The sequence below is a fragment of the Ammospiza nelsoni genome, chromosome 2, assembly GCF_027579445.1.
Source record: "Ammospiza nelsoni isolate bAmmNel1 chromosome 2, bAmmNel1.pri, whole genome shotgun sequence".
In the NCBI taxonomy this organism is placed as follows: Eukaryota; Metazoa; Chordata; class Aves; order Passeriformes; family Passerellidae; genus Ammospiza; species Ammospiza nelsoni.
The window spans coordinates 49,184,912-49,209,997 of record NC_080634.1 but is presented as its reverse complement, the minus strand read 5'-3'; the positions used below and the strand labels follow the sequence as shown (position 1 = coordinate 49,209,997).

Below are 25,086 nucleotides of genomic sequence, written 5' to 3'. Positions count from 1 at the left end.
TTTTCTTCAACTTGTTTACTTGCTTGCTGATGTGTACCATGAAAGGCTTAGCTGTAAAAGCTGGTTTCTGGATTAAGTGATGTGTCACTGAGCATTATAAATATCTGCTATATTTACAATGTGGAAAATATTTATTTCATAGCTTATTTGGGCAGATGTGAGCAAGTGTGGGAAGTATGTTAATATATGGAAACACGTAACTCTTTAAGTCAAATATTTCCAGTTGGTAATATCCCCAGCACAGATTAAATTTCTGCCTCAAGCTCAGCCATGTTCTGTACTGCCCTTCTCAACCTTGCCCAGTGAAGGCATGTCTCCAACAGGCTGGGGTTTGGTTTACTCAAAAGTGGTTTGCTCTGGTCACTTCCATAAGAGGTCAAGCAGGCTGAGGATCACTGACTGTCCAGCTTTAAGCAATAGGATAGTGTTTAAACAGGATTTATGGCAAGCCAAGCCATACAAATTGTTGTTGTATCAGGTCACTAATCCATTTAGTCCTCTGTCTTCTCTCAGGTTACATGTAGTAGTAGTATTTTTTAAAAAACAGGAATTGAACCATCAAGGTTTGACTGAGACATGAAAAGCTGCTAATTAACCATAGTAATCTGGATGACAGTGAGGTGCAACTGATTGCCTGATCCATGAGGATTTATACCCTAAAAACTGTAATCCCTGCCTTGGTCCTTTTTGTCATGTTTTAGAGGACTCGTGGCTGGTTGGTAGAGTGTATGTTAGTGATCCATACATGGGTGAGGTCGATCGCAGGGTGTTGGCGCTCTCTTTGAATCCAGCTGCTAAGCTACAATAGAAGAAAGCTAAAAATACATCAGATATTTTCCTAATACTGCATTGCCATGAAAGCAACTGGGTGGTTGTAGAAAGTCATCACAGAGTTACGAATGGGAGGACCTGTCCCCTTTGAAAGGTCCATGTGACTGCACGGTGCATTCCCGTAGGAAATCTGAGGGTTCACTCATGCTCTGCGGTTTCATACCAGGAGAGCCAGTGGAGGCAGGAGGGTTCCTCACAGTTGGGTAGGTTGTTGGCTTCAAAGAGATCTTGTTACAGGGCATTCTTCAGGCTCTGTGGCATGGATTTTCACTTTTAAATCTGCTCTCTCCTTGACTTGGAACATCCCATGTCCTTTCTTTCCTCCTGCTAAGGGTAATTAGCAATGGGAAACACAAGGCTGGTGGCATTGCTGGCTGGAGATGAGCTCGTTCTGTTTTCAGACACCCTGGAAAGAGAGAAGGATCCTGCTTCTGTTCTCAGACCCTCTTATGATGACAAATTCCCATTCAAGCCTGTTACTCATGCCTCATCTCCATTTTACTTCATTATACAGTTGACAGCTATACAGTTGTTAAGATGGAAATTTCCAGGATTTTTGGCAATAGAGAATACTCCCATTACGAGTCAAAAGAGCTCCACTGAGTACATTAATGTAGCTCAGTGGGCTGGATTTTCATCCTGCCTTTTAGGTAATGTCTGTCACTGAAGTTGGAGATTTTATTTCTCAGTTAAGGTGAGAGTGCTGCTAGTGGCTCTGTGGGCTTTGCATCCACAGAAAGGAAGGTCTCTGATTTCTGCCTCACTGACAGGTTGATGTTTACTGAGCCCCTTAATATTTCCTCTTTGCTTCTTCTCTGTAAGATCTTAACTCAGTGCTGATAGCTGTGATGTGCCCATCTTCTGAACATCATCATTTGCTTCCTCAGCTTTTCTGAAGAAGTAATGTTCTTGGTCAGTCTTGCTGGTTTTCAGTGAAGATGATAGGAGTAGGGGGTAAAGCTACTTTGTGCTGTAGATTTCCACCAAAGAACAGGATCACTTTTGCTGCTGATTTACTCTTTTTATGATAAAACAAACTGTCCAATAAGCATCTTGCCCTTGAATGAAAACGTCACATCCAGTGCTGTCATCATCCAGTTAACTCTAAGTTTGAAAAATTGGAGCAAAAATTTTTCCAGAAGAAAGTATCAACTTTTTCACTTAATCCTGTTCTTGGTTCTGTTCATGTTTCTGAGCTGTCTCATCTTACAAAAGGCAGGAGAGACTAAGAATTTGCCTTGTAGTTTGCAAGGGTGCAAACACAGAGGGAAACACTATTTAAAATACAGTTCTATTATTACTAGTTCTACTTAAAAATATATATAGGTATGTGGAGAAGGGGCACTGAATAAGCAAACATGTTATTAATGCCCAAGGGTAGTGCTGATGCCGAGAGATCTAAACAAGCCCTGTGTAATCTCAGCTGAAGAGTGCTTCTGAAGAGCTGCTTTCTAGGGTGAGGAAATTCCAGTAGAGCTTTCCAATAATAGTTGCAGTAGCAGAGCAAGAGGAAAACAAAATTGCTTTTTAAGGAGCAGATTAGTGTTTTCAGGAGGTGAAAAACTAATTTTGTTTTGAAAAAGCACCAACAGATGTTTTGTGCATTTGAAGTGGTGTACCAGGAGCTGCAGGAGTTGTAGCACAGCACTAAGGCAGAACTCTGTAAATGTGTACTTGAAATGACACTCTGCTGCCCATGTGAGTTCGGTGACCAACAAGGTATCTTCCTGTTGGAAATTCCCATTAATCTGTCATAAATTTTCAGTTACAGACAAGTCAATTTGATATTTTAATATTATATTTGGTATTATTTTTTGTATTATTTTTAATGTTTTATCACTGGACAAGAGTTGGCTTAGAGTTCTACACTCTCTCCTGTGCATCATATACCCAAGTCAAATGATGACAAGAGCGGGCTCTTCTGCCTTTAGCAGACCCAAGCCGTCTCTTACTTATAACAATCCCACCTGAGAAGGATGTATATTCTCTGGTAATTGCCTTTCTGCTTCAACTCGGCTGTTGGGTATAGAATAAACAGTGAGATACATATATTTGTTATATCCTGTTATTGATCCTACTTCAAAGCTCAATGATCAGCAAGATTCCCAGGAGTTTGTGACTGGCTGGTACAGTTTTGATTACCTCTTGGTATGCATTGTTATCCTGCCTTTCCAAAGGAGACTGTCAGGTGCCATAATTGGTTTTAGGAGTTTATTTGCTATTAGGGCAGAATCTAATTATTCTATTTAGAGTGACATCTAGAATGCTTTTTGATAACTGTGTTGATATATACCAAATCAGAAAAGCAATTTTTAGCAATCCTTTTCCTTTAAACACTATTGTAGTGTATAGCCAAGAAAAATGTAGGCTTTTTTTATCTTGCAAATCTTCTCAAAATAATAAGAGGAAAACCAATTTCATATAGCTGACTGAGGTTAGGGGCAATAAATACTTGATTAGTTCAGACCACACAAACTCTAGTTTGTCTTGGAGCTGCTTAATTACAGATTCTTTCAGCATTGTACTTAAAATTATGGTAAAACTGGAAAGCATTAAACTTTGTGTTACTAAAATTCATCCACATATTTCATAATACAAGTCAGAGAAAGTGCTTAGCATGAGTATCAGATTATGTGATGAGAGAACAAGTTTATGTTCTGTCATGTTAGTTGTACATTCTGTTACATTGGAACCAAGACTTTGAGGAGCTGGGTTGTTGTTCTTTTGGAACAGGAATTAATTTAAGGTGAATAGCAAAAAAGGAAAACAGGGACTTACATGTATTCCTTCTCTGTAGTTCAAGTGTTGCAGATTTTACTGCAGTTTGGGAGATGGAGATGATGGGTTTCAAGTAAGGTTACACAAATCTTCATGTCACTTTAAAGCCCCATCCTCAAAACCAGAGATTTTCAAAAGAGATCACTCTAAGCCAAATTCCAGAATCAAAAAATATTCTGAGTTGGAAGGGACCCACAGAAACCACTGACAGACAGCAGCCACACATGTTGTCATTACTGTGGTTTGTGCATTATCCTCACTCACCATTTAAGATTTGGTAGAGCAACTGTGGGTTCAGCAGCTAAGCATAGGCTTAGAAGCCAGCACCAGTCTGGAAGCAGAGTAGGATGTGTTGGTATATTTAGTTCCACACTGCACGTGCCATGCTGCCAGTCCATGTCTGTGCTTGTGTAGCTCCTGCCTGCCTGTGCCTCAGCCTCAAGGGTTTATTCCATAGGAAGCCTCTCTACTAAAACCATATAGACTGAGGATGGATGGGTTTTCTCTTTTCTGGGGAGGATTTTTCTCCCTCCTCAGAGAGAAGATTGACCTGTGCAATACTCATAGTAGTCTGTTTATTTCTGTGCTGCTGACCTGGCCTCACTTTTGGTTTTGGGAACTGCGCTTGGTAGATATGTCAGATAGAGTGAGTAGAGATTGTGTACCTTGAATGTCGGGTTTTCTGCTATAAAGTTATACTGAGAACCTGTGTGGTCTTGGGCCTTTTTGTGTTTGCATTAGTTTAATTGCTTCTTTGACCCCTCTTCCTCTGCTGGCCTTTCAAGCTCTGCAGGCTCTTAGCCTCACTGATATCTCTCCACAGGATCTTTGTACCAGGAAGCATCCGGGCTTGTCTGGAACTCCCCCAGCCCTGCTGTCCAGTTATATCCAGCATTTTCTCTGGCTTTTATACTAAACTTCTGGTTTTGCAATTTTAATACCTGTAATTCACTTGTTTCTGTTCTGTTAAGCTTTAGATGAGGAGTTTATTAGCTTTAGTTCTCTTTATAACACATCTGTTTCAGCATCTGACTGCTTTTTCATTTCTTTCAGAAGCATTTAGTTGCCCTCTGAGAAAGGGAAGTAATTTATAAACATCCTTCTAGACCAGTTCTTTTATGCAGCTCTTCCAGATATTTGATAGTCTGTGTTAATTTCTTTTATAGTTTCCTTTTATTTTTTTCCCTTTGGGTTACTTTTCCATATTTATTTCTACTGTCATATTCCAGGTGGTGTTTTTAGATTTCAGTCTTTATCATTACAGTCAAAATAGAATTTATTTTCTGTCTTAACAGCATTCAAATTAAGTTTTATCCTACATTAGGAAACCTTTCAGTCTGTTTCTGTCATGTAAAATCCAGAGCAGGAATCCACGAGTTAAAACAGTGGGTGGTACTGCAGTTTGAACAGAATTCAGTAGTGTGAATTTCCACTATTTTTTGGTTTCACTGGCTATGTCAAAGCAGACTCTTGGGAACGGTCTGCAGGGAACCCTATCTGTCCAGGTCTGAAACATGTTCAAATAAGCTACGCTTCCATTCCAGCCCATGCACCAGCATTTTTTTCCCCTGAAAACCACAATGTAGGAAATGTCACCTGCACATTTATATCTTGCCCCTGTGTGGACTTGGAACATGGCCCAGTCACACTCTCAAGCTTAATGGCACCCTTGCACCAGCATTCAGGTGCATGTGCTGATGCTCACTTGTGTTTTAATTTGTACATGCCTCTCTCTTGCCATTCAATCTGAATTTGCAGACCTAATTTTCATAAATATGTATATGCACACGCATATACACACCCCTCCTTTGGACCCAATGTATTTAAAAAATGATCCATTAAAAGTCAGCATGGATATTTCCATTACCTCTTCCTAAGAACTGAGGCTAGTACTTTCTGTTCTGTGAACACTTTGGTGGTTTGAGACTGCCAGGGTCAGTAAGATTTCTAAAAACAGGAAAATCCACAGCAGTTCAGAACTTCACTTTATTTCTCTTAAATGTGCTGATAATGACAGTAGTACTGCTGGGCTGCCTTATCTCTTGGTCTGGAGTCTTTGTGGATTTGATGAACTAGATCTATGAGTTCTTGTGGTGTCTTGAGTCACAAAGGGATAATGCTCTTAGCTGAAAATAGGGCTGTTCTGTTTGGTATTTGTTCTTCCATTTATAACTTACCTATTTCCACTTTTTTTGAAAAATAATTTATTTCCCATATGTGAAGTTGTTCTCTGAATGCTCTAGGAGTTAAGATGGTCTTGGGGAATAATGCTCTGTCTTACATCAGTGAAGAGAGGCTCTCTGGAGAAAGGCCTGTGAGAGAGGGAACTTTCTTCTAGATTGCTGAGCTATGAACGTGGCAGGGAGTCTGGCTACCCTAGGCAGTTTCTTAGGACCTCTCCTACTTCCAGGTACAGCAAACTCACTGCACACATGAACATTTACTTGATCAGCTTTTACTGCTGGAATGTGCTAATTTGGATCTTCTTGCATGGAAGGGCTCTAACACGAATAATTGTGTTGTAGACTCTGTCAGGGTCAAGCTGACATCTAAGCAAGCACTGGAATCTGCTCCGAGTGAGGAGAGGTTAAGAAAACCCAGATTCCACCAGTGGGACGGAACCCAGGACTGATGTATTTTGAACAGCAGAATCTTGGCCATGGATTATAAGCAGTGATGTCTCTGAAGGAGGTTAAAGCTGCTGTCTTCTGGGTATTTCATGTTTGGTTTGGCCTTGGAGAGCTCCAGGTTCACTTGTCTTCAGTTTGTTCCTTTCAATACTTGAGCTCCCCTACAACACAGTTTTCTGTTTAATTTCTAAGGAGCGTTACTATTGTATTAGTAACGGCATGGGACTAACTTACCTTCTCTGCCCTGACAGGGAGTCTTCTTGTTTGCGCTTGACTAACACTGTGAGTCAAAAATCATTGAATCATGTTACTATATTATTTTCCTGGAGCTGACCTTTCCTAATTAATGTTTGTAATGTTTCATTTCTACTCTATTTTCATTATGTTTCATAATTGATTCTGGGTGCAGGTATGTATATATTTTGCAAAAACTTGTAGAATGGTTTGAATTGGAAGGAACCTTGAAAGTCATTTCACAAACCCCAAATACCTCTCCCCAACACATACCCTGCCATGGGCAGGAAAACACTATATATATATATATATATATATATATATATATATATATATATATATATATATAGTGTTTTGTTTTGTTTCTTCTAGACATTCAATACTCATAAATCTGAACTTGAAGTTTCAGACAGCTCTAGAATATCGTGCTTAAACTCTTGGGTAGTAGATAAAATGCAGCTCCTTTGCTGCTTGGTAAAATATTTTAGATATGGTCTTTTCTTGTCTTGTCAACACCTCGTGCCTATGAGCATGCCATGGAATTTGATTGCCAAGTGGCACATGGGGTTGGATTGTTTCAGTTTGCCAATTCACATTTAGGTTTGATTTCCTGTATTTAAAATATTTCAGGTAAACCACAATTGTCTGGATGGGAGAGTTAATAGAAGGCACCTAACTCCTGAAAATAGATAATCAGTATATGGTGCCACAGTTATTTTCAGAAACATTATTGGCATGCTAATAGCTGTCTTAGGTTGTAATCATGTTAGTCAGGGCAATTGGATGTGGTAACACCCTGAATCTGTCAAAACAGACATAGGCAGCTGACAGTGTGCAGAAATCAATCACTCGCTCTCTTTTTTTAAGTGATGTGTGAAGTCTATACCATAATAAAAGTAGGCTTGAAGTCCTCAATTAATATGTGACCGTACCAAAATTTAAAATGCACAGACTTCCATTTCCTAATTAATAAATACTTAGGCTAATGAAATGACAGTGGCAATTTTAATCCCGCATATTTAAGAATCTCTGACCCACTGCCAAAGGAGAATATAGTTGTGGCAAAAATAATTAGACATTTCTTTAGCATGCTTTTATTTTGGATCTGAAACCATTTAGAGGCAAGCTGATATCTCCATGATCATTGTGCAGTGGATCTAGGAAATCTGTGTTTAAGCAGGGAGGTTGGACAAGGTCAGCCCACTGGTGGTCCCTCCCAACTCTAACACTTCTGTGATTGTATCATTTTCTTCCAGTAGATAAGGAAACAAAATTACAGATGGGGGAATTGGCAAGGTGAAGTACAGCTATAGTAGCAGACTCTTAAGTAAAGGTTGTGGAGGAGTCGACTATAAGTAACTGTGTGTGTTGTGGCCTCTTTCAAATCGGCATCAAGTTTATGCTGAAATTGTTCCTGACTACATTTTGATAGGTTTGCAAAAAGGACCACAAAATGAATGCTTATCAAAATGGTGGGGGTGGGTGTCTGACTACAAGGGGAGCTGCAAACAGAAACAGAAGGGATTTGGCTTTTGTTTTACTGCTCTGCCTGTTGATCCACTGAGACACAGAAATTGGACACTGGGCTTGATGAAAGTGTAAGTGAAGGGGGGTAGTGAGCTTCCTGTGCCAAAAATGAGCATGTATTGGAAAGGCTGAATATGGGTTAGGAAATTCAAAACAGTGTAATGATACACAGACAGTGCTGTCAGTAACACAGAAGAGTTTAAGAAAAGGCAAAGATTGTTTTGTGAGGAAGCACCAGTGTCACATTAACTTGGGGAAGAATTTGGCTCATGGTATTTACTGTCACATCACTTATTTAAAGCCCTAAAAATAGTGTTTATTATAAAACCCCTGACACAGCCATGACTGGTGTAATTCAGATGGCCCCTTTCCTTTTCTAATTTGTGAACAAAGCCGCTCCTTTGAAGAGAAGCGTTTGTTTACAGTTGTTTATCGGTGCAGGAAATGGATCAATTAGATGGAACTTTCTAAGTTAATTGAGTGCCACTACTGAAGCCACCTGACATCATGCTGGTGCCAGCAATGCCTGCTGAGAAATCTCATCCTTGTTGCTGTGGGAAAGACAAGGACATGATGAGAAATGTTATTTTTGGCCCTCAAAAGATTAAAAATTTTAAATATTTATAGAGTCTTATCTAAAATACTGATTGGTTATTAGTGCCTTGAATTGAGGCAGGGATGTATGAATCCCTAGAGCTTTATGACCATACCCCATCTGAATTAATCTGAACCATTAACAAGGAATTGGCGCTCTGAATTTTCCTCTAGCTATATCCTCCTTTCCACACTGCACTGCCTTTATTTTTTCCTCTTGGATTGTTTTGTTAATGATCTAGAATGTAATACCAGCACACAAAAAAATAGCTTTCAGATTCATCCCTCTTTGAAATATTTGGCTTCAGAGCTTTATTTATATCTTTTTTTTTTCCTGTTTTTTTTTTCCCTGTTTTTTTTTTTCCTTTCCCTGCTACACAGCCTTATAATCCTTTTTGCCTGCGCAAAACAGAATGACTTCATTAGCATGGTGCTACCTTGTCACTGTATTGAATTTTGTAATCTTTTTCTTACTCAACAATTCTTCCCTACTGACTTAAGGGAGTTTTGGGAGGGGGAGGGAGGAGGCTTAATGTCAATTAAGCTGGATTTTTTTTATTCTGGATTATTTTTTCCTGACAAATTGATGGCCTGTTTTGAGAGTGGAGAAGCTATTGGATGCATTTGTTAGTGTTGCAAACCCGTATTTTTCCTGTCAGTTGCAGAATAGCTCTGGCTTATGACAACTGTAATGAGGTCTTCGATAATGCTTCTGTGGCCTGTAGCAAATGAGCTTATTGTGGGAGCCAGGAACTCTTTCAGAAAGCCCCAATTTCAGAGCTGAGAGAGAAACAGGAGAGCACAACCTTTAAGTAAATCTCCTCTCGTCTAATCTTGAGTCTTGCAGGAGAACCACTTAAGGCTACCAGTGAGGTTGAAACTATTCAGTGTGGCTAATGTTTAGCATCTAATATGAAAAAAAAAATACCAAACCAGAAACCTCTTTTCCTCTGATATGATTTTGATGTTGCTGTCAGGCTTGTGGTAAAAGAATGAATGATCTTGGGATGTACTTTAAGGGCAGAGCACACAGGAATACTCTGCAGGTCAGTTACCTTAAAAATGTCTCAAATTCAATAGGCTTGTGAGCCCTAGGCAAGCTTAATTAAACTTAAAGGAAAGCAGAAATAAGAATTTAAAATGCTGGTTTGGTTCACATAAATCTGAGTAAGCCAAAGTCTGGATTACTCAATTCCAATGAGTAATTTGTGGGATTTGTTTTGTGAGCATTTTCCTGCACAGTGCAAATTCTCAGCATCCTTCTCTTTCACTGTGCATGTTGTGTCAGTCTCTGAAGAAGGAGAGGAAGGATCTTAAGGTTATGATTTGGAATGTCCTCCCTGTCACCCTTTTTCCTCTCAGGCCACCTGCAGACATGCTGGAAAGGATATGTAGGGTGAGGGAGATACAATGGTACTCATTGGAGTATATACCTGAGACTCTGTTTGTGCAGCTGTGTTCCATGCTGGGACCTTGGAAAATAGCTCCCTAGAAGGGATTGCAAAGCCCCACTTTGCAGTGAAGTTTAAAAGGAAGTCATAAGCTGGCCACAACATGTGGCTTTGTGGACTGAAAGCTTGTCACTTTTGAAGGAGCTGAACCCCAGAACCTAGCTCTATGGTTTTGTTTTTCCTCTGTTAAAAATATTCTTTAGGGAGCTCTGCATAACACATCTTCACTGAGTTATCTTTCTCCCTTTCTCCTTTTGATTGAAATACACATGGCTTTATGAACAGTTTAGTTTACTTGTCTGTTAAGCTAAACTAAAAGCTTTGAGGAGCTTCTGCAATGGATTTAAGTATCACTGAACCAGCTGGCTGCTTGTCCTTGCTGTGAGAGAAATCAGTCAGATTCCAGCTCCTGTGTGCACAGGTCCTTAGTTTCTGGAGCTCTCAGTGTCTCCTTCATCTGCAGCCTCCAGCTGATGCAGTCTAAATAATGCATATTTGGTGCCAGTACATGTTTCTTACTGTCTTGGCCATGACAATGCCCAGTGGCAGATGATTAGGAAGAGTATAAGAACAGGAAGGGATGTAATGGTGCTTCTGTGGTGTAGTCTGCTACCTCTAAGCAGGTCAGGAATTTCAACATTGAGGAATAATACCTTTGGTTTTATGTGGTGTGATCACTCTCTGGTCCACAGCAATGTCCTGAATCATGTGCTAGAAATGGGAAAGCATCTTACCTCCCTGTGGTTTTGAACCTACCACTGGCTGTCTGCTCTGGTGTTCCAAGTTCTTGTACTGGAAAAAGAAAGGAACAATTACTCTTTTAACCTGCTTTCTGCCATTCTTGCCCTTCCAGGCCTTTATGTAGTCTTTCTCTCTCTCTCTCTCCTTCAATGAAAGTCCTTGCACTAGTCATTACTCACAGTGAAACCATGCCATACTGTGGTCACTTCTGTTGCCTTTCCTCTCAATCTTTTCTAATTCTCTGATGCCCTTTTTGGAATGAAGACAGCACATTGATGAAGCACAGTTAGTTGCTTGGGATTTTTTTATAGCAGCAAAATATTTATGTGTCTTCAATCCCATTTCTAGTAAGTCCTAACACTGAATTTGCTTTTCTGGACTCCTGGACAACAAGATTGCATTCTTAGGCCTTCAGCTGACTATTCCTAATATAAGTTCCCCCCATGTCTATTGCTTTTTACTGAAACACATTGAATTTTATTATTTAGCAAAATATTACCATCTGCACAGAGCCACTCTCTCCCTTTCCCACCAGCTGTATCAGGGAGAGAATTAGAAGGGTAAAAGATAGAAAACTCATGGGTTGAGATAAAGACAGTTTAATAAGGAAAGCAAAAACTGCACACACAAGAAGCAAAACCAGGAATCAATTCACTGCTTCCCATGGGCAGGGAGGTGTTCAGCCATGTCCAGGAGAGCAGGGCCCTATCAGGTGTATTGGTTACTCAGGAAGACAAAAACTATCCCTTCAGAGGTCCCCCTCTTCCTCCTCCTTTCTCCCATTTTATACACTGAGCATGATGTCAGATGGTCTGGAATTTCCCTTTGGTCCATTGGGGTCACCTGGCTGTGTTTCCTCCCAACCTCCCTTGTATTCCTAGCCTCATCCCTCCAGAATGGCAGTATGGAAATCAGAAAAGGCCTTGGCCCTGTGTAAGCCCTGCTCAGTAATAACCAAAACATCTCTGTGTTATCAACCTGTGTTCAGCACAAATCCAAAACACAGCCTATTCCAGCCACTGTGAACAAAATTAACTCTACCCCAGCAAAAGCCAGCACATTGTAATCTGAGAAATAAAGTTTTCTACCACACAGATATGGTGTACAGCTCAAATTAGTAAGCAACATAATTCTTGCTGGAGAGCCCCAAACAGAAAGAAACAGGGAAATGCAAAGTATTTTAAATATTTCATCTGACTCTACTTGAGCATTAGCATGACCCATGGTCCAAAGTCACTTAAGTGTTCTTGAAAAATACCATAATCATTAGTAAGCAGCTTGCAATGTTGATTGCTGGTCAGATGTGTACACAGGGAGGAGGGGGAGGTACCCACCATGGGCCAAGGTAAACCTCCAGAGTCCCTAAAGGGGGGAAAAAATGGCTTAAATTTAAAGATTTCTAGCAAGCTTTTTAAAAATGCTAGTTGTTTATTACTCCAAGGCTTAAAGACTTTGGAATTTGTTTCCAGTGTCACAGCTTTGGAAAATAATACTTCTACTATTTTCAAAATATTTTAGAATTTTCTACTATTTTCACGAAAATTCTAAAATTACTGATCTTCATCTACTGTACCTTGCAGGCTTTAAGCAGAATATAAATCCAGCTTTTTTAGTAGTCAGGCAGAGACTATTTCAGAACTGTTCCTGATTATATGGGGCTGACACAATTTTAAAGAGTAGCCGTATGGGAGTGTTTCTTTTAAAACCACACACAACATGGCATTGTAGGATTTTTGCACAGAGAAGGAAATAAACTAGGTCAGCATAGGTCAAACTTCAGTCTTCCAGTGAGAAAGGCATCTATTTTAAGTGGAAGATGAGAAATGATATAGTAACTGTTACCCTGAAGTGAAAAATGGTGCTGTTTATGTATTTAATTGCTCAGGGTTTGCAGTGGGGCTTTGAATTCCGCTGCTGTCGGATCTTGCGTTGCCGCTGTCGATCACGGGTTTTCTCTTGCTTGAAAGACTCATGGTGAATTTATTTTGGATGGTTTCTTAACAGGTGTTTCCTCAAGGCTCCGAAGGCTTTAGCTGAGAGCCGTGCTGCATGTCCGGAGCTCTCAGCTGCAATCACACGCGGCCTGACGCGGGCTGGTGTGTTTACCCATCTGTGGCCACACTGACAGCAGGCCCTGGCGGCCCCGCTGCCCGGCCGGGACGCGGAACAGATGTCAGGGATTAGGGGGAAGGATCTGGGGAGGCTCTGGGGCTGCACAGTGGTGGAAGTCATTCATTGTGGAGTCGTTCATTGGAGTCATTCATTGGAGTCATTCATTGTGGAGACGTGGACGGGGCTGCTGGGCCAGTGCTGAGGGGTCGCCCAGAATGGGCCTCAGTGGTTTTGTGTATCTCAACCATAACCAAATGTTTTCTTGGTACCCTTTAATTAAAGGGAAGTGTAAATCAATTCAATAAGATAAAGTTAGTGCGCCAAGTGTATTTTATTTTTACAGTGTTCTTCCCAGCAAAGAGTTGGAGATGTGGGGCTCTGAAAGTCATGCTGTGGATGGAAAGGCTGTCCTCCTGTGAGAGAGGAGGTGGCTGTGCCTGACCTGGGGCCAGGCAGCCAGGGGAGCCTCTGCACCTTGGACCGGCACTCATGGTCAATTTGTCATTTTGTCAGTGTTTTATGCTTAAGGGAATGTTTCCTGTGGGACTGCTTGTCTTCAGCTGTTGGGTTTATCGATGGCCCTTGTGTTTGGAACATTCTGTGCTCGGAAATCAACCATATGTGGAAACATAGGGGTAGCACAAGGTGACCAAGACTGAGCAGTGCATGGCACTAAGTGTCCCCTACAGACATTGAATACTGACTGCCTCACCTTACTGGGAGGCTTGTCAGGCATCTCATTGAGCTGGAAGCTAACTTTTGGCTGCAATTCATTAAGTTATGGAATCAGAGCAGGCACCTGTAGCTGTGCTTTGTAATATGAAAAGAAAATTACATAAATTGTTACAATATCGTGGTGCTGTTGTAAAGATTTCAGTAAACGGTAAAAGGAAGGGTGAAAAATAGAGGCACAGAGTGCATCTCCAGGCTTTGGCAAGAGACAGGAGAATGCAGTGGGAGTTGCTGCAGATGTACTTCATATGTGACAATACAAGGCACAGAGGCACGGTGGCTCTGTGAAAAAGTTGTATGTGCTCAAGCAATGGCATAAATTACTCTGGGAATGAAAACAAAGGAAAGGAGTAAGGTTTTAAAGGAAAAGCTATTTATTTGTGTAAGGCTCCATGGATCTGAGTTGAATTGCAGTCATGCTAAAATAACCCAAAGCCTTTTAGGGTCTCCAGGAGAAGCAGTATGCCAGTAAAGAAAACTTCAAGCTAGCTGCATTCAGAATATGCTTTAAGAATGTAACCATTGAATGAAGATAAAATCCATGTGAATATGTAGTGACTGAGCTAGTAAATTACTCTTCCTGGAGAAATAAAATGTGGGGAAGTAATGGTTGTTATCTGATGCGAACCAGCCATTGCTGTAAGAGATTTAGATCTCTAAAGCTGAGTATAAAGGACACAGTTTTCCAGAATGCAGAACTCCCTCTATGGAAGTGGTGTACTTTCAGCTGCTGTTGACTTTGGTAAGAATTCAACATGCTTATCAATTTATAAACCTATGCCCCCATTTCAAAAACTTGGAAAAGATCTACTTCTCTGGGCCTTGCAGTTACGAGATGTAATTCTTGCTGTATGACTATTAGCTGTTTTCTGAAATTCTTGAGCTATGAAGGAATCTATAGGATGTGAGACATGGGGAATAGTGTTATCCTGGTAAATGCAATGTCAAACCATATTAGGGAATAAGCAAGTTAAAAACAGAAGATCAACAACAGTGTTTTCCGTTTGTGGGTTTCAGTGCTGTAATTCATTGCAGACAACAAACCACATGTGGAATTGCAGCACTCTCCAACAAGCTGCCTGCAAGAGCAGGTGTCAGCCTGCCCCATTTAAATTGCTACATCAGGACTCTGGAGAGCAGCAGCAGTGTTGCTGACATCAGCTCATTTGCCAGATTTGGGGACAAAATGCTGAATCTAATTTGAACTAATACTCATGGAAGTGTTGCCACAGGCCATTTTAGATCCTAATATGTGCTGTAGAACTTCAGTTTTGGTCAGCAGCTTCAGTCAGGACCTAGAATTGTTTAGGTGGCTCAGGCATGTGGATAGATACCTGATTATACTTACCTGAAATATTTAATAGTGTTAATTTAATAACGTTAAACCCTAACTTAATATTGGGGTTTTTTAATGGACTCTCTTAAGATTATCTATAAAAGCACAAAAAAGTTCAGCATGAAGACACACACAGTAGGAAACAAGTAGTAAAGGAATAAATGCAGATTTCAAAGATTTTTCTTGTTTAAGTTAGTAAAACAATCATGTGACAGGGGGCAAGTATTATTTCATACTAATATAAAAATGCTATTTTCCAATTAAATATTTTTGTTTGAAAGCTTACTTTCAAAACATTCCACTGAGGGTGGTTTTATACTTTGTGTTTTCTGAGGATAGAGCATATACCCAAATTCATACTGCAAAACCATGGCAAAAGTGAAGTGGTCTTTCCACTCCTGATAGAGGATCTTTTTACTTAGGAATGCTAATACTGAGAAGGAGGGAATATCTTGAAACAAATGTATTTTATGTGAGGAAGCCAGTGCTGTTGCAGTAGCAGAGTTGGGAAATTTTCAGCACACAAAGCCAGCAAATTTGAAGGTTCTGAATATTTTTGTAGATGTCACTTAGCAAGTTGTACAAATATCCTGTATCTTTTCTGGCAAGGAGCAGCTTCTTCTAAACATAATTACTCCCCTGGAGTTTCAAATTCAAAGGTGGGTTCTGTAATTTTTTTTCCCCCTGCAGCCTTCATGATAAAGGCACAGTTATTAATAAGGGCAGCTACTCTACAAGAGTCGTTCCTCTTAAAACCTTTACAGAAACTTAGAGACACCAAACAAGAGTGGTTACATGCTGAACATTACTTCAGAAGGAGAATGTAAAGTATAAATTTCTTCTATGCAGAGTAGAAGTTTATCCAAAAGTGCATGAAGCAGTGAACAGGACAAACTGTTACATTGTTGAATCTGTCCAAATTACTCTTTCAGATTTCATGCCTTTGTTGGTGCAATTTGAGGGGAGGAGGAGGGCAAAAAAAAAAAAGATTCTTAAAGAGGTATGTATAGGTGTGACTTTGCTTTCATCCTGGCATCACTTCCCTACATGTTTCACATTGGCTCAGTGGAGTTCTGGAATCATGGCAGGTCACTGCCCAGCAGCTGCAGCTGCTCATGGGCCTGCTTTGCCACACTCTGCAGGGGAAGTTCATCTTTAATTGGAGTGTAAAAGAGAATTATATTGTGTTGCACAACTGCGTAATTGTGGACACATCTCAGAAAACTCAAACTATCATATAATTCAGAATAATACCAAGCCTGACTAAGGTGAGGAAAAATAAATCTTGGATGACATAAACATTTTTTTTCCAAGTTGTGATTTTTTTTCCAAGTTGTTCATGGTTTTAATTTGTGCTGGACTGGCTCATGCTAATACAGAAGGGTATTTTAATTTTTTTTTCATGTGAAAAAATAATTAGCGCCTGGTGCTATTTAGGTAAAAATTTACTGAGATGTTTCATCCACTATGAGGAGACGGTCCTTTGGTTAATGAGATCTGTACTTTCTAAAAAAAATTCATTAATCCACTTAGCCACTTACATGGCGCATGATTTTACCACTAACTTTTAACCAACAGTTTTCTCCAAATGACTATGAAGAAACATAAATTCACTTTTTTTTTAGCTTGGCGTAATGAATAATGAAAAAATTACAGGCTGTGTGGAATTGAATCAGAGTTTACACTGCTAGTGAACCATAAAATCAAATTAAAACACTATCTGATTAATTTTCTTAATTCTCTGCTATCAGAGTAATAGTGGAGGGTAGCATGGGCAGCTTCCTTGTTTAATTGGTACTGTTGTATACTATTTAATAAATGAGATAAAGTCATTTCTTCCTTAAGCAGGATGTAGAATGTATCTTTAGTTAACACAAAACAGAGCTTATTTTAGCATCCTGTGGGACGTATTTGGCCAATGATATGTTCATGTATCTAATTTACTTTAAGAAATAGAATAAAAATAGGTTTTTAACTTGCTGTGTTCCTCCATTATGGAAAAAGAGTTTCTGATAAGAAAATAAAAGGATCTAGAAGATCCTTTAACTATGCTCCTATGGTTTTATGGCTCTATCTAGTCCTTTCAAAACCATGGCTGTGTATGTGAAGTTAGTTTTGGTGCGTGTTTTCTTCCCCTTGAAGGTTTTTATTTTTGATTTGTAACTTTGTACTGCTAATTCCTGATCATGAAATAACTTAAAGCAAGCAATTTGTCTTTTTTGAGTTGACATTATATTTTTCTTGGTCTTCTGTACTTCAGTTTGTATTTTCCTGCTTTCTTTTATCTGTCATAACCAGCAGCTTCATTAATGAAAAGCTTCTTGCCTGATGCCTGGATCTCAAAACACCTTGGGCTTTACTAGGAATGCCAAATTCATACCTTTGTGCTGGTGTTGGCAATTTTCTTTTTGCTCAAAGTATAGCTCCTTTTTTCCCTCCCTACATTTATATCCAGGTGCTATATTAAAAATATCAACAAGCTTCATACCTAGAGAGCTAGACAGTGGATAGATTTCTTACTCTAGGCTCCCATGTGTCTTCAAGTATGACTGGCAAAATTAAGAGAAAAGGGTAAAATATTTGAGTGAGGTATCTGATTTTTTTTCTCCTTTTCTCCTTCTGCTATTCTCAAGGGGATGTGTTGGTATGAGCAGAGACTGGGAGAGGGAGGAAATAGTTTTGAGACTGGACCAGTGTGTCATTGTGTTAAATGCAGCCAGCCAGTGAGGTCATTGTTTTCATCTGAGTCATTTTGGAGTGAAAATTCTTACATTATGGAAAACATTGCACATCTTTATTTCAGATATGGAAATATCCAGCCAGCCTTTCAGTGGCAGAGCTCTGCTGATTTCATCTGAGGTACTCCTGACTCCCAGTGGTGTAAGCAGGAGGGGAAATCAAATTCTTCTGCCTCATTTCTTAACACTTTGCCACTAACCCAAACGGCTTATTCTTTAGGTACTTTTCCAGCCTAGGTATTTGTTCAAGAGGGAGCTAGTAAATCTGTTGATTGCACCTGTCAGCCCTGAATCTACAGATCTGTCCAGCCTGGAGCTGGCTGCAGTTATGTTGCAGGGAAAAGTTCTTAAGCACCAACTCAGGTTGAGACTAGACTGTGTTTGTGTGCACAGGGAAAATACTCGAGACTGTATTCTTGGATATTGGTTCTGTTTCATACTTGAGCTCCAGTAGGCTCATTCTCCATGTAATGTGATTTAATTGGGGGACTTGGGCAATCTGCCCAGCTCTGCAGTCAGTTTGTATGACCATGAGCTAGCCCTGTCATCTCTCTGCACTTACATTTTAATGTATGTGGTCTCTAAGGTCTAGGGTCTGATGTTTGTAGCACCTTGAGGGTTTTGTATAATACAGGAATTTTAAAACTATCTCTGTATTTTCTATAGTGTTAACAGCATGGGGTGGAGATAATGACCATTCCACACAAGCTATAATAGAAATAGTAGGAGGTTTTGATTTAATGTAACAAAGCTTTTTTTATCATTTAAGTGTGAGAAAGCCATTGCTAGCTGATGCCTTGAGAATAATTTATGAAAAATGTGTTGGTTTATGACACAGTATCTACCAGTTGTTACATGGCATGGACTGCTTAGAGTGTTAGTTTGTGGCAAGTCTTGCGTCTTCTTAAGACCTCTTCGGTCATTTGATTGCTAAAGAATTAATACTTCTATCCATTTGAGGTAAAACTTCCAGGCCTTTTGAAAGAAAACTACCCAGTGCTAGCACTGAAACATTCAGGCTTAGGAGGACCCAAAATGTGCAGACTGTGCATAATGCAGTTCTCTAAAGGAAAACGGGTGGGTAATAGTCTACAAACTATAAATATATATTTGCTGAGGTGCTTGCTCAATGATATTGTTCATAATATGCAATAGGATTTTTTTATGCATGGAATCTGTTTCTCTTCCTACTGAAGTTAGGGACCAAATTTACTTGTGAGAAGCATTTTAAAAATTAGAAAAAAAAGAGAAAATAACAAAACTGCAGTAAAGATGTCAAAGTTGGGACATCACTAAAAGTGCAACAATTTCAAGATTGAGGCAGAAGGTGTTTTACTTTCTACTGAATCTATTTCCTAGACATTTAAAGCAGTATTTGAATTAGTCCTATTGAGTCTGTAGAGCAGAAGAAAGGCCATCTTTTGCAGGAATCTGAGAGTTTTCAGAGCGTTGCTGCAGTGTGTCTTGGTGCTAATGCTTGAACTTCTCGAAGAGAGTAATATGTTTGTCCATACCTCGTGCCTTCAGATGGGGCACTGGAAATTAAGTGAAGCAGGACTGTTTGCCCAAGCTAGCAGCACCAGTGGGAAAATGTCTGTGCCTGAGGGCTCAGGAATGGCACCTCAGGTCGATGGGTGGGGGCAGGCTTTGAAGACACTGCCCTCAGTGACTGAAAAGTGACTGACATGCTTCCGTGTGAATTGCCTAACATGGGATAGGAGCAGAGTGACCAACTGGGCTTCCCCTGCCCCAGCTCTAGCCCTTCTGATGTGGTGTGCTCAAACCAAGCCACTGGTCTAGAACTGCTGGAGGGGAGGCACTGGCAGACAGGTCCACCTGGTGCATCTCAGTTGCTGCCTCCAGCTGTGTCGGTGCAGCTGGGCATTCACTGCTTCCTGCTTTGGCTGCCCAGGCAGAGCAGGTGGAGCAGCAGGGCCCAGCTCCCAGAGCTGCACTTGCAGCTCCAGCCACTGGTGTCATCAGTGTCTGCCAAGTCCAGATCAAGAGTACCTCAGTGATGACAGTATTTCTTGTCCCCCACAATAATCATGTGGCCATCCTCTCCCTCACTCCTCCTTTCCCAAGTGCTGCCAAAGGCAGTGCCATGTTCTCATCAACATTTGACTACTGGGGACCCAGTGATGTGCCAAGTGCAGGTTGCACTTGAATCCCTAGTGCACAAAACTGGAATTGAATGAGTATGAAACTGCAGTTGAGTGACTTATTGGGTCCTTATCCATGTCTCATGGAGAGAGCTCTGATCAGGCTCCAGGCACACTTCCAGGAATAATTTTTTTTTGTGCTGGAAACATAAAGCCAGCTGTTTCCATCATGATCTTATACTTCTACTGTCCATTTTTTGTCGAAGTTAAGATATGTAGATATATGAGGAAATTAAATTTAAAAAAACTTTCGTTATTCAAAATAGGAATTTTAATTTTGTCTCTTTTTTTCTTGAGTGATAGGATTGAGATCCTTGCTTGCTTTGTCTGAATCATTTACTGGTCCCCAGCTGTGATAAGAATACCAGAACAGTGTGTATATTGACTTCCCATCCCTGGGCACTTTTGGCCTTTTTCTCCTTGGAAGTTGTTGAAAATAGTGACACTACCTATTGGTAAAACAGTACAACAAGGAATGATGCTTATGAACATACTAAGAATAGTAAAATGGAGAAGAGAGCTTAAAATGTACTCCAGATTGTATTGCAATTTAAGGTGTTTTTTTTAAACAATCTAGTCTCCATATGCTTGTGCATAACATGTCCTTGAGTTAAAATAAGCAAAGAAAAACAAAAACTCCAACCAACAAATGTAAAACCACCTTAACCTATGGTTTCTAAAATAATAGTACAAAGACAATCTTCCTGGTCATTCTGTGCTGGTTGGTCTGTTATCAGTGCTATTACTTCTTTTAATGTTTTTAAAATGAAAAAAAAAGAAATTTTCCACCCTTAAAAATGCTATTTAGAAGATGTTAAAGGCATTGGGACTTAAATTATTTCCTCCTCAGTTGCGAAATAACTGGAGCTAACTTCTTTTTCTTTCTTTTCTTGTTCCCATTCTTTATTTTTAACAAATGTTATCAATTCTCTAAAAAAAATGCTTTGTCTGTGGCAGATTAATCAGTGTTTGAAAGGCAGTTACTGGTGGCTGCAGTTTAAGTTGCAGTGTTCTCAGAAGGAGGACTTGCATTAGTCTCAAGTGGTTTTGGGGGTGCATTATGATTAATGGTCTCTGGCAATTCACCTTGGGTGTGATAGTCACTAATGTTTACATCAGTAGACAGAACAAAAATGACTTAGTTACATATCATGGGGCCTCTGTGATGACAGAGATGGTCAATATTTAGAATTTGTTTAAAAAACAACCTATTTCTACTCCTGCTTTGTGTGATGATCTTGACAAAAAGAGAATTGTAGTGGTTTCTATTTGGAATCTCTGCTTTTTTTTTATCTTGGGGTGATAACTGATAGCTGAAGAGTGTTATTCACAGGAACTGGGTATAGAAATGCCATGTTTCACTGAAATGTATTGCATTACTGTCTTCACTGTTGTCATGACTGGCTGAGCAACTGGAATGGAGCACAGCAACAGCTGGGAAGCATGAGGAAAGCTTTGTAGGGATAAATAGGTGCTCTTATTGCAGCTTCCGTTCATAACCCAGCTCTCTGTCCTACGAGTTCGGGACTAACCTAAAAGTGCTGTCTATGGATGTCCCCAGAGCACATTGGGTGATTTGCTGTGAATGTTCTGCTGAGGAGCTCCCATCCTGTGAGAAGAGGGTAACCCTATGAGGGAGGAGACTGTGCTCAGAGGCAGAACTGTGCATGCAAGACAGACCAGACTGTTGTGAAGCACAGCAGTCCTGTAAGTCCAAGAGGAAACTAGAGATGAGCAGGAAAGAAACCTTCCAGATGAGCTGAGGAATGGAGTAAAACTTTGATGAGGACTGCGTGGGAAAAGCCTTCCTAGTAGTAAAATGAGTGTCTGACAGGGTTCCAATGAGATGAATAGTTTTACTATTATGGTGAAGTTTTTGGACAGAATAATACTTGAGTAAAATACATAATTGCAAGGAAAAAAGTATTTGGCTTTGAGGTTTTTACCAACATGCCACATGTCCAAATTCATAGCCATTGAATGAGATGTCAGCATTTGTAACAAAAATAATAGCATTTTAACTTCTATTGTACACACATTCAGAATGTTCTGCACTGTGAAAGTGTGTCAAGTTGCTTTCGGCTAGAAAAGCAAGAAGTGGAATGTAAAATATTTCAATTAAAAATATCAGAAAATGCATATAGAATACTGTGTCACTTTTTTAGCCTTTATTAGCATAGACAGAGCAGGGATGGTGAATGGAAATGCTGATGTGATTCTGTGACTCCTAACACTTGCAGGGTCATGGCCAAAGAAAAGCAAAGCATGAGGATAAATCTTATTATGTTTTACCACTGTTATTACAGTTCAACTTCTTGGCTACCAATAAAGTTATTAATTCCCTCTTATTCCTGTACATCCTTTTCCTTAAACAAGCATAGATCAAAACTGTCTGTGTACTTCTGGCATTCTCATGTGAATGTGGGCATGAGGGCTCCCAAATAATGGAGAGCTGATTCTGTGACTGGAATGTGTTTGCTTACTGTCTGTGTGGGTGGCAAAGTGTCCATGAACGTTTTAGCACAGTCTAGCTTGCTCTTGGTTTCAGTACAAGATCAGTACACTGATGGGTCAGTCCAGCAGTGACATGTAGGATTTAACATTTAAAGGTGAAAACCACTTGTGGATGTACTCACTACTGGGCAACCCAAGGGCAAGTTGCTGCTAAATATGACTGAGTTGTTAGATGAACAACTCTAGACAGAGAATGACACTGAGAGAAGGTGCTGGATGCTACTGGTGCACATCCTGTCAGAGCTCTGTGATGGCTTCTCTCAGTTTAAGAGCTTTACTGGAGTGAGTGGTGGAAGTCTACTGTTGTGAGCAATAATTCTCATCTTAGGAGGTGTATAACTACAAATTTTGTCTTCAGTGTATTCAAAGGATAAGGAGGTATTTCATGTAGTTCCATTCCCTCGGTAGCTCAGCTGTGTCATTACCTGTACCATGGCCTGACACTTCAGCACTACAGTGCTTGTGTGAGACAAAGCTGAGCCAGCCAAACCTGTGTTACACTGCTGATATATCAGTAGGTGCCTGTGTGTGGCATAAAAACTACTGAGAAGATTTTGGAAAAGAGAGCAGTGTCCATAACTGAGGAGAACAAAATCTGTCTAGACACTGGAAATGCTGTTGAAACCTTTCAGCCTCTATTTCAGTTTTGTGGTGCACACAAGTAGTTACAGGGGGGAAAAAGTCCTTTCTAATGTGTAGCACAACTTAACAATGCTTATGGGAAATATGTGTATTCCATGGAAGGGGTGATGAGGTAGTCTCAAACTTTAATCACTATTAATTTATCTGCAAAAGGTTCTAGTGATCTAAAGTAGCATTTCTGTAAATAGTGCTATATTTCAACTTCATTCCATAACTATTTGTGTATGCTGGAATATGCAGGGTTTCCAAATGTCTTCGTTTTCAAATCCCACCAAGCTTTTTCTTCAAGCATTACAACAATGAGAAAAACGCGAATATAAACTTTGAGTTCTTTGTTTGTAAAAAAGCCATTTGTGGGACGGGAGTGAATCTTTCCCACCCTGGGTTTCAGGCAGCAGTAGCCTGAGCAGGAAGTGCTGTATTTAAATGGAATATGACTGAAACATTTTAGTGAGAAATGTATTTTTTTTTCATGTCAATTTGATGCTGCTCAGAGATTTAGGACAGTAGATGGAAAGAGAGTAAGCAAAGGGTACAAAAAATAGTCAAAAGTGCAAGCAGAATATACTTAGAGTGCTCTTCTCCATAACTAAAAAAGTGTCTGCCTGGATCCACAATTTAATATCGTTGGAGGATTTGGTCAAAATGCATAATTTTTTCAGAAATGTTTAAGAAATTTGATGTCATAAAGAATTATTGAAAAATGCCGTCACTGTTTGTTAATTATTACCTCACCATTCAATTTCAACACCCAGACCATGGATGCAGTACTAGTTTGATGCCATCACTCCACCTTTTTGCTTGTAAACAACCACTTAACATGTAACAGCTTGAAAACACTCATGAGTTATTTGTTTGTTTTCTTGACAGGCTGGAATGGTGTTAAGATGTGGATACTTCTGGTTTGGCTTGTTTCTTGTGCCCACTGCGTGCCTTGTTAAAGACGTGGCATGGACAGCGTAAGTCCCAAACCAGTCCTCTTGGTGTTGTAGGAATTATTCTCTATGCACATGTTGTCCAGTCCAGTATTTTTCTGTGAAGAACTCTGAAGTCTCTCAGTGATTGCAAAATGGTGGTACTTATTTGGAAGGGAAAAAAGGTGGAGTGAGTGATTCCTCACCTGCCATGGCACCCAGCAATGTGAGAGAATGAATGGCTGGGGGAGGGAATCTGGAGGAGGTGGCCTTGTCTGAGTACGTCACTTTAGGATTACTTGTGTTGTCTATGCTTCAGTTAAAGGCAAATTTAAATTGAATGTCTGAGATTTCTTGAAAATGGAGCAAATAATTTGTTGAATCTGACTAAGGTTAGGTAGAAAGTAGAAATGTGGCACTCTTAATCCATAGCCAGGAAGCACTCAGCTCTTTGTCAGCTGCTTTTTAGGTTCTCCTTCAGCAACTGGGTCTTTGAAGACTGAACTGGGAGAAGAGCAATACTCTGCTGTTTATGTTTGAAGTGAAATCTTAATGGTACCTTTACTGCCCAGAGAGGAGGAACAAACTGGTGAAATACAAGCCTGTGTACTTCCCTTCTCTCAAAATTTTGGGGTTTCAAAGCATTGCAGAAGGCAAACAATTTCAAGAACTTGGATTTAAAGGGAAGCAATTTACCGTCTCTGCCATTGCAATTTGAAATACAGAAGTAATAATTTTAATTTAGAATTTGTGGCCTTTTGTTCAGCTGACTTTTGTTCTATGCACCAAACCTTCCATCTTTTCCCTTGGAAGGCTGTGTTACAATTAAGAAGGTTTTTTTACATGGATACATAATAACTTTGTGCAAGGGGGACCCCGGACATTCCAACTCTGGGGCAAAAAGGCAGAATCCTGCCTGGAATGAAGAGGAAATACAGGTTAGCTTGTAACTTGTCAGAAAGGCTCACTGTGAAAGCATCATGACACATTTGCTCCCAGAATGGGAGTTGGTCAGTCAGGGAAGATTGTTGGAATCATACAACCATATAGGTTGGAAAAGATCTGTGGGATCATTGAGTCCAGCTGTAAAACTAACACTGCCAAGTCCACCAGTTTGCTTTACAGAAACATGCAGAAAATACTAAAAAAA

At 40.0% G+C, this 25,086-nt stretch overlaps 1 protein-coding gene across 2 annotated transcripts in view; it reads left to right on the top strand.

Annotated features, from left to right (window-relative positions):
- The window catches only part of ATP8A2 (ATPase phospholipid transporting 8A2), a 278,010-nt gene that overhangs the window by 219,211 nt on the left and 33,713 nt on the right, over window positions 1-25,086 (top strand). For both annotated transcript variants that reach the window (XM_059465994.1, XM_059465993.1), the window contains one exon: window positions 23,893-23,981. In XM_059465994.1, coding sequence (XP_059321977.1) covers window positions 23,893-23,981 — 89 coding nt within the window. The remainder of the gene's footprint in view (window positions 1-23,892; window positions 23,982-25,086) is intronic.